At 33.9% G+C, this 10,027-nt stretch overlaps 1 protein-coding gene across 1 annotated transcript in view; it reads right to left on the bottom strand.

Annotated features, from left to right (window-relative positions):
• The window catches only part of LOC104759631 (transcription initiation factor TFIID subunit 1-like), an 11,999-nt gene extending 5,553 nt beyond the window's left edge, over positions 1-6,446 (bottom strand). Inside the window, exons 1-13 of the mRNA XM_019238955.1 lie at positions 6,247-6,446; positions 5,889-6,030; positions 5,272-5,375; positions 5,086-5,148; positions 4,907-4,952; positions 4,261-4,515; positions 3,919-4,004; positions 3,642-3,813; positions 2,249-3,347; positions 1,900-2,102; positions 1,570-1,807; positions 1,029-1,407; positions 142-439 (exon numbers count right to left, since the gene is read on the bottom strand). Coding sequence (XP_019094500.1) covers positions 142-439; positions 1,029-1,407; positions 1,570-1,807; positions 1,900-2,102; positions 2,249-3,347; positions 3,642-3,813; positions 3,919-4,004; positions 4,261-4,515; positions 4,907-4,952; positions 5,086-5,148; positions 5,272-5,375; positions 5,889-5,931 — 2,986 coding nt within the window. The 5' untranslated portion in view covers positions 5,932-6,030; positions 6,247-6,446. The remainder of the gene's footprint in view (positions 1-141; positions 440-1,028; positions 1,408-1,569; positions 1,808-1,899; positions 2,103-2,248; positions 3,348-3,641; positions 3,814-3,918; positions 4,005-4,260; positions 4,516-4,906; positions 4,953-5,085; positions 5,149-5,271; positions 5,376-5,888; positions 6,031-6,246) is intronic.

Consider the following 10,027-nt stretch of genomic DNA (forward strand, 5'->3'; position numbering starts at 1 on the left):
GTACCAAAGGGAAATGTGATAACGCAAAAGATATAATTTAATTCGCTCAGGCTAGTAAGCTCCATTGTTACGACACTAAATCACAAGCATGTAATATATAGATTCAATCTTGATTGTGTGTGTGTCTCTATATACATGTACGCTTTCCCTGTACAGAAATCGAAAGGCAAACCTGTTGTCCAACAGCAACTATCTTGTCAATACGCCTTAGAGAGAGCTTTCCTTTAGGAGACCGGACCAACAAGTAATCTGTTGATTGCAATCTCTGCGGGAAAACAGGTGCTTTATACATGTTTGTTTCAATTGATGACTGACTGCAACCAGGGTGTATTTCCCCAAGGAAAGGAGACTTGTCCCCAGGTTCTAGAATCATCACATTTCCTAAAGTGTCACTTTGATTGCGCAGCAAGTTGCCACGTTGATCCTCTGGGGATGACTTCTGATAATATGTGCACAAATTTGCACCCATTCCTGCATTACTGAGCATCAGCGGCCTCTCCTCGCAGTACCTACAGAGATCAATGCAACAAAATGGAGACGTCCAATAAATGTCCTTTCCAGCTAGAGATCAAAATAACCGCAAGAGCCTCAAAGTAGCATGCATTAAAGTAAAACTAAACAAAAGTTCCCGATTTGACACAGGTAAAAATCTCATATGAACTTTGTCTNCGAAATGAAACTAGACCAAAATAAGATGAAGATTGCCACAATAACGTATGCTGCAGGTAAACACTTATAGCCCAACTCTTTTTTCTTAAAACACAGCTGAAATGAACATCTCACATCTCTCTGATCACTAGAAGACCTTCCCCAACAATACTAATTTATTCTAAACCTGTTAGTTTACTATATGCTTCAATGACTTATCCTAAGATTTTGCTAGGACATCAACACCAAAGTACCAAAGGGAAATGTGATAACGCAAAAGATATAATTTAATTCGCTCAGGCTAGTAAGCTCCATTGTTACGACACTAAATCACAAGCATGTAATATATAGATTCAATCTTGATTGTGTGTGTGTCTCTATATACATGTACGCTTTCCCTGTACAGAAATCGAAAGGCAAACCTGTTGTCCAACAGCAACTATCTTGTCAATACGCCTTAGAGAGAGCTTTCCTTTAGGAGACCGGACCAACAAGTAATCTGTTGATTGCAATCTCTGCGGGAAAACAGGTGCTTTATACATGTTTGTTTCAATTGATGACTGACTGCAACCAGGGTGTATTTCCCCAAGGAAAGGAGACTTGTCCCCAGGTTCTAGAATCATCACATTTCCTAAAGTGTCACTTTGATTGCGCAGCAAGTTGCCACGTTGATCCTCTGGGGATGACTTCTGATAATATGTGCACAAATTTGCACCCATTCCTGCATTACTGAGCATCAGCGGCCTCTCCTCGCAGTACCTACAGAGATCAATGCAACAAAATGGAGACGTCCAATAAATGTCCTTTCCAGCTAGAGATCAAAATAACCGCAAGAGCCTCAAAGTAGCATGCATTAAAGTAAAACTAAACAAAAGTTCCCGATTTGACACAGGTAAAAATCTCATATGAACTTTGTCTTACTCCATCAAGAAAACATGGCCATCTTTAGTAGATAGGTCAGATTTCTTCTTGAACGCCCCAGGAGGTCTCAAAGATTTATTTTCGCCAGGTAGCTTCTGTGCCCATGGCCACAGATGTACTTTGGTACGTACAAGATGAACCAAGGAATTTGGTTGAACATTTTGTATAGCAAGTGACTTTTCATCCTCAAGTTCCTTCCCCATGTAGAACATCTTCACTGCTTCTGTTTCCTTAAAATCTGCAAAAAAACTGTGGCAAGTGAGCTCCACAATTACGAAATAGAATCCATGTCATAATGAGATAGACAAAAAGTGAAAGTATAACAACAACCTAGCTTTCTTGAAGCTTTGGCTTTTAGAGAAGATACAGATTCCTCTATGCCAACGTGTAGCTTGCTTCCTTTACCCCCCAGGCTCTTAACTACAATTTTCATGGATCCTCGGGTGGGTAACTTTCCTTGTTGCTTGATGGCTAGCTCATTGTCATGTGGATACCATAAAGCTTTGGGTCGGTGAAAATTTGCTATGTCTTTACTGCAACAAGTTAACTCAAAACATTTTAACAAAAGCTAAAATAAAAAATGGATGTTAAAAAGCATCCAGTGTGGAAACATTTTAAAGTACACAAAAGAGTGCAAATACAGAATGTTATTTAAGTAAGTATACGAGTGCCCACTTACTTGCTCAATTTACTCTTCATTGTCTGCAATTTAATCGCTGGTGCTGAATGAAAAACTCTCAAACTATGAATGCCGGATTTATTAGTATTTGCTTGCAGTTGCTGAGAGCTTTTTCCATTCATATAAAACTTGTCATTAGAAATATTAAATTGCCATCCAGAATTTGATTCAAAGTCTTCATGAAAGTCTTCATCCTTGGATTTTGAAGACCGGGATACAATCATAGCTCCAGCATGACGTTGAAGATTTTTGGTTTCCTCATTATCCACAATTTCAAAGACCATTTGCTCATCTTGAAGATCAAAAATTAGTTTAGATCTGCTCAACTCTTTATCTGAGTCCCATATTACACTATCTAACCATGTCTCATCCCCCAAATCCCTCTCTCGCAATACAAGTCTGCTAAAGCGCCCAAGAGCTTCGCTTTCAAGTCGCTTTATATTCTCTACTCCAGCTTCATCATTTGCTCTAAGATGATTCTCGTCCCACTGGGATTCTAAACGTAACAGTTGTGGATGATGTCTACTTTTGTTAGTGGACTCGTTTGTAGACTGGGAACCTCTTGAGCCAAAAGACTCCAACAGATTGGCAAAAAAAGGCATAAGCATACTATTGTCAGCTTGAACTTGTTCTCTAGAGTTCATCACATTCAAGCTTTCTTGATCAGTCTCTGAATTTGTTCCATCAACCAGCATACCTTCAGGCTCAAGTCCAGATTCACAGCCCTGACCAGAAGTACCACTAATTTCAGGTGAATGCTCCCATAGAATCTGATGTTCCCATTCATGCTGGTCAAGAGGAAAAACTTCCATCGATAATTGAGACTGGCATAGAGATGAATTATCATCTAAGTCCTGCTTCAACATTTCACCCATGATACATGAATCCCTTCCGAGCTTGGTAAATTCCCTTGATTCTGGTGGGATACCACCCATTCTGCCAGCTTGTACCAGCTGTAACCCCTCTCTAATTGGAAAGGGAACATCTAGCTGAACCAGATCAGCTTGTTTTACATGAGTATCAACCCTACCATGGCTCTTTAGGAGTACCTCCTCATCGTCTTCGACAAGCTCAGAAATATTCATAGATTTGTATTTGTCTGTACGAAATAAGGCTATGATGTAAGAGTTCCACATGAAGAAGTGAATTACAAACAAAATGCAGAGACGACAGAAATAATGAAATGGAAAGAAACAAAAGTTGCCTAGAAAATGATATGGAATGAACCAATTACACAGATCTAGCACATTCTAGCCAAAAAAAGACTGAGACGCATAAAAGGAATTGCTATCATGGTTTCAACACTTAACTTTATTTGATTCTGCAGATTTAAATGCATGAACATCACAAAGAAATTTAATAGGGTTCAGAAGAAACATTCCAGATCATTTACCTCTACAAGTGACATATCTATTTTCTCTCCTGTCACGCTTCTGTGGTGGCTCATGGATAGCAAATATCTCGGAGAACTGTAAGATGACCATACCATCCTCCACATACAACGTAGGCAGTGGGGCGGCGCCTTTCTCATCCAATGTACCTTCCAATAACTCATCCACCTCCTCCTGAATGTTTTGATGAGATCACTAACAGAACAAAATCACCCCACAGCAAAAAGAAAAAAAGTAGTTTGAGACACAATTTCCCTTTATTTTGAGGGGGAAACTGACCTCCTGGACATCTTCTGTGTCCATCTGATCCTCGGTTTCCAAATTTCTATCCTCATACTCCAAGGCCTTGTCTTCCTTTAAGACAACTGCAACACAAAAAAATTGTCTTATAATCAGTGACACAGGATACATATAAGATAAATTCCATGTGTTCTGATCTCAAGGACTTAAAAACGCACTATACTACAGCTTTGCAAATAACCATTTGCCTGAGCTTAACAAGTAAAATTACCTGGAGAATAACTCACCTAAACCAATTTCAGAGCCATGAAATGACACAACAAAAGTACTATGTGCTAATCTTTTTGTTCAAAAAAAAAACATAAATTTTGAATTGCAAACCTGGTTCCCTGTTAGCAGTTATAAAAGATTTTTCAACTGGCGGATGCACCTCCGCTTGTTCTTCTTCCTCATCATAATCTTCATCGTCAAACACAGAAGCTCTAGAAGTTAAATTACCCAAGGCAACTGCAGTCGAAAAATACTCCTTTTTTGGTAGTAAATGATCTTCCTCGCTAACTACTTGAACTTCGGGCCCATCATACTCTTCATCAATATCCTCATAATCGACAGCATCCTCAGCTTTTCTATCATAATCTACACAACATATCATCACATTTAGTGAAAAAGATGACCAGGATTTGGGTATTGTAAATAGTATCAGTATGTAACTACTATGGGTGGGAATGTTGCCTATTTAAAGATCTCCAACATCAGTCGTTAAAATGGCTATACTGTATATAATGATTTACGAAAGACACTATATTAAACGAACTAATAGTAAATAGATAGATTATGACTACAACCAAAATAGGAAGAATGCAAGACCATTTCGATGGAAATGGAAACGTCCACTGGGAGAAAAAATTCTAGCAGGTTTCCTAGCAAATCCTCCAGTATGGTTTAAAGAAGGGGTAGAATGCAAAACTAGAAGTTATATGAAAAATAAAAACTGCATGAGATAGACGACCCTGGCAGACAACATCACCTTGCTCAGCTGGATCACTTGTTGTACGTTCTGATTTTGCCAATAACTGTTGAGTTTAGAAACACCATAGTTGGCATCCAAGTACAACAAAAAGAGGATTAAAAATCAAAAAGAAGACCCGCATTCACTCGCCTATAAACTTTAGGAAACAAAATGTCAAAGAGTGCGTAGAACGTTACGTTTATATCTGGTAGAGATGAACCCAGCTTATCTGCCAATGCAGAAAGATGTTCTTTGGCGTCCTGTAAAGTTTAAATGTTATCATTGGCACATGTCAGAGAGAAGAGACAGCAAAGTGTGACCAATTTTTCCATGAACTAATGTGTTCAACAAGGTCATCAAACTGAAAGAGTAAAACAGATTACCTCATCAAGGTAATCAGCATCCAAGTCCCCAGAGTTATCAACATTTCCAAAGATGAATCCAAGGTTAAAACCCCTGCTGTTGTCCTCATGTTCCTCATCGTCATCTGCAACGGACATGTAAGATATTGGTGTTCACCAAAAAAATCTTGGCTAGCATCATGTGCTAATCATCATGAATATTTTAGAAAATTACAATGCACACATTATGATTGCATATTGACACTCTTGTTAAACTGCAATATCCACGGTCACTTTATCATTGGATTCCTCTCTTATCAGGCTACATTCCTTAGCCTCTATCTAGTGAACCTACTATTCCTAATCTCTTACGTCAACTAAAATCCTACAAACCCTCTTCCCACTATAAATTTAGAAGAAAAAAAAACGATCGTAACTCGAACATGTCCTGGACACTCAAAGACTGATCCTTTTCTACTCAAAGGAAATCCAAAATATTCAAAACCATAAATCATTCATGAGCTGGTCTAATTGCAGCGATAGTAGCTACTCAGGGACACCTCTAGTTCCAGAAATTGCACTAATCCAAGATTCCACAAGTACGTAACCATAAGCTTTAGGTAAAGCAACAAACTTAAAGAAGCAACATATATATTTACCTGAATAAGTCTCGTGGGAACCCTTGCCATTGGATTCAGCCATATTCAAAGCTTTAGGTACAATGGTGGTCGAAATCGGAAGACGGCAAGACAACTTTATCCCTTCCCAGATCCCGAAGAACCATTAAAACTCAATCGAAACCTTCAAAAGAAACAAAAGATAATACAAATTACAAACCAACCTAAACGGACCCCATTGCAACAAACAAAAGCCAACTTCTTTATCCAACAACAACTTCATCAAAAGCGCAACAATTTTGCTTTTAAACACAACGAAATCGAAACCCGATTGATCAGTTCTTCGAGTTAAGCTGAGTTGCAATCAAAGCTCGATGAAATTGAGAACACGATACAATACCATTCACTGAACGTGATTGTTGGGTTGATGGGAGTCTTCCTTGAAACCCTAATTGAGGGTATAAGTAAGCTTCGTCGGAGAAGGTGAACCAGCTCTAATTGGACGAGACGGTACGATGTCGGAGAGAGGTTCCGAGGTAGCAAAATCTCAAATCGGAGGAAAGAACCAATCAAAAAAAAAAAAAAAAAAATTGTAATAAAGAAGAAATTGCGAAGCGACCAAGACGAGATTGTGAGGGCATTTATAAAAGTTTTTAACCCGACCCGAATAAAAGTTTAGTTCCGGGTCTAAATTCTAAACCGGAAAAAAAAAATCAATTTCGTTTTTATTGAGGTGGTTTAGTAGAACTTTAAATAGAACTCGGTACAATTTTGTCAAATACTTGTTTTTGTTTAATCATGACAATTTTTTTAATTAAGAATCTATTATATAAAATATATGTTTATGAATATATCTGTTATACTTTCTAGAAAATATTTTACAAAACAAAGATACTCTTTAAATCAAATTTATATATAAAGTTGATGATATATGTCAAAAAATTATTATTTTTCAAAACTGCTAATTAAGATAATAATATAAAAATTTATTATTTTCAAAACAACTAATTAAGATAATAATATTAAATCTACAGAAAATTTACATGTTTCTAAAAAAATTTCCAAATCAAAAAGAAAAATTGACAAAACTAATATATTTTTCATTGTATGCTAATTATATTATATGTATTTTCTCAATTAGATTTTTGATATGTACCTTGTTGGTATAATAGATAAATATATATCAATATCTATGATTATAAAGTTAACTTTTTCAATTGTCTTTACTCCACGTCAACATCCAATCTGATATTTTCTTTTAAATTACTATTTTAAATAATTATTTATTACATATTTATTATTTATAATTAATACTAATAATAATTAATTAAAAACGAATTAAGTAAAGTTAATTAAATTTTAAAATAGTATCAATAATAATATAAATTTTTTTTATTAACTAATAAAAATAATAAATATATAAAAATGATTTAAGTGACATAAATGAAAATTTCCAAAAAATAAAAATAATACTTTGAATTTGTTTTAGTAATAATGTTATTATTCAAATTTTAACCAAAAAATGATCATCTTGCAAAATTTAGAACGGATTAATGAGTTTTAGAATGGAAGTAAGATTGTAATGGATGCAGTAAGAAAACAATTTATGTAATTGTATTTATAAAATTCTAAACATAAAAATAAAAATGAAGTGAAATATTAGTTTCTAAAAAACATATACTACAAAGATTTATTATTAAATTTCACTTAAAGAAAAATAAAAGATTAATTACTCAACTCAACTTAAAAGTTTTGATAAAAAATAAAGACATTGTAACGGTCACACTTTTTTGGGAAAACTATGAAAAAAGACTCTTGAAAAAATAATCCATCTAAAAAACAAAATAAATGGTCACAAAATATAGAAAAATGATATGTAAGCACTAAGCCGTTACAAAATGTGACATGTGATTTGTGTAGTATATCTCAGAAGATATATTATCAACTGGAACTACAATTCTATAACATGATAAAAAAAATAAAATATAAAACAAACTTGACATTTCATCAATTTTATCAAATGCTTTTAACCCAAAACATAAGGAGAAACAATATATTTAAAGTATATTGTGTCTTTTTGAGAAGACAAAACTGAGGTTGCATCACAAAATTAACATCTGAAAATAACATATGAGGTTTTAGAAAAATATATAACTTGGATTAGTGAACGAATATTAATTGTCGGGTTTAACTTGGTCGGAAATTCTATTATAACTAGATTTTAACTCGCAGTACACCGCGGAACAATTATTTTTAACTAAAATTTTAAATTTTATTTGTTTGTTATTTTTGTTTCTCTTTTGTGTTTGATATTATATAATTGTACTAGATTAGAATCCGCCCGATGTGCGGGTTAGATTTTGAAAAATAAAAATAAATTTAAAAGAATATAAAGTAGAAATTTTAGTAATCTATCTATAAAAGTAAATAGATACACCGAGGTATCCAACGTGACATTTGGTGTAAAAGGTGCGACTCTGCGGTTGAGGCTATTAATCATGTTTTCTTTGAATGTCCTCGCTCGTGTGAAGTTTGGGATTTATCTCCAACTCTGGTCTCGTCAGAGGGTTTTACGTATGAGTCGGTGTAATCGAATTTGAATTTTTTTTTCTAGAAGGGTGCCTCTCAAATGGGTGATCCTGATCAACTTCTTCAATTACCATGAATTTTATGGACAATCTGGAAAGCCATAAACAAAAAAGTTTTTCAAAGTTTAGAGATTGAGGCAAATGATATAATGGATAATGTTTTGGGTGATAAGTTAGCCTGGGAAGAGGCACTCTCTTTTACGGTGGTCATGTCAGCTCCATCTCTATCTTCGCATGTCCATGTTTTTCACCTCGTGTCTAAGACGGTGCCTCTCCCCCCTGTATTTGGAGTTAGAAGAGTTGTTGTGGGTCATGGAGCGGATACGTGCTGTAGGAATCACTTGTCAACATTTTGAGACTGATTGTGCTGAGTTACTTATTATGGTGCAGTCTAAGATTGTCCGTCTTTCTCCAACCTGCTCGATGAGTTTAACTCGTTGGAGTCCTTCCTACTATTCTTCATCTCCTGGATCCCGCGTGCAGCAAATACGAAGGCGGAGTATCTTGCATGTGTTTTGCGTTCTCTTATTTCTGAAGTTTCTTTAATAAACCCCTTCCCTCCGGCTTGGGCAACTAACTGAGAAATTTCCTTTTAATTTATTGTTTGGTTGAGAAAAAAAAAAGTAAATAGATTCACTTTTAGTTAAAGAAAATAGTTGTAGATGAGTTCAAAGTTATTAAAATAAAATGAAATTTAACAAAGTTGCCAAAAGGAAATGAAATTTAACAAAGAATATATATTTAATTCTTTTCGTAAGTAAAAACAATGTATAAAAGTAAAGAAATAAACTTTTAGTTATAGAAAATAGTTGTTTTTTTTTTTTGCTATAATACACTAATGTATATCCATTTACAAATATACTATCTACATTACCACTAAAATGTATTTGTACACACAAAAATGTTTTACTTGTAATATTTACTCTTTAGTCTTTACTACAACTAACAAATTTTACTTATGAACACATTAAATAACCTATTATATATCTTTTTACTTTAATATTTTTATAGTTACAAAAACACATACGTTAATCTTACATACTCATACAATAACGGTCTTTTGAATAAATTATTTGATTAGTGAAAAAAAATATGAGACGATTATAATTTCAAATTTCGAATTTCTATTTATTAGGTTTTCTTTTCTCTATTTTAATTTTATATAAGTTCTTTTTATGGTAAGTTTTGAATTTTTACATTTTTATTTTTTTAATTTCTAATAAATTAGAATTGACACGTGTCAACATCTGAATGATACAATTGACACATGTCATGATCTTGTTAATTAGTAATTTTGACATCAAACTTTATATAATAAGATAAGATATTGAATGTTAATTCTAGAATTTTACCCATATACCAGATGATTTGTTTTTTACAATCACAATTAAATCAGCTCAAAAATAGATATATTTACTATTTTAATTTTGATTGTACACCAACAAAATTTCTTTTTTATGGTTTAAAGGTTAGATTTTTACAGCTTTTTTAGTATTAAATTATTTTTTTAAGATTCAACCCGTTATACATATACAATAAAATATGAATCTAGTTACAGGAAAAAAAAATCCTAAATTATCATATAAATTACAT

Source organism: Camelina sativa, chromosome 17 (genome assembly GCF_000633955.1).
Source record: "Camelina sativa cultivar DH55 chromosome 17, Cs, whole genome shotgun sequence".
Taxonomy (NCBI): domain Eukaryota; kingdom Viridiplantae; phylum Streptophyta; class Magnoliopsida; order Brassicales; family Brassicaceae; genus Camelina; species Camelina sativa.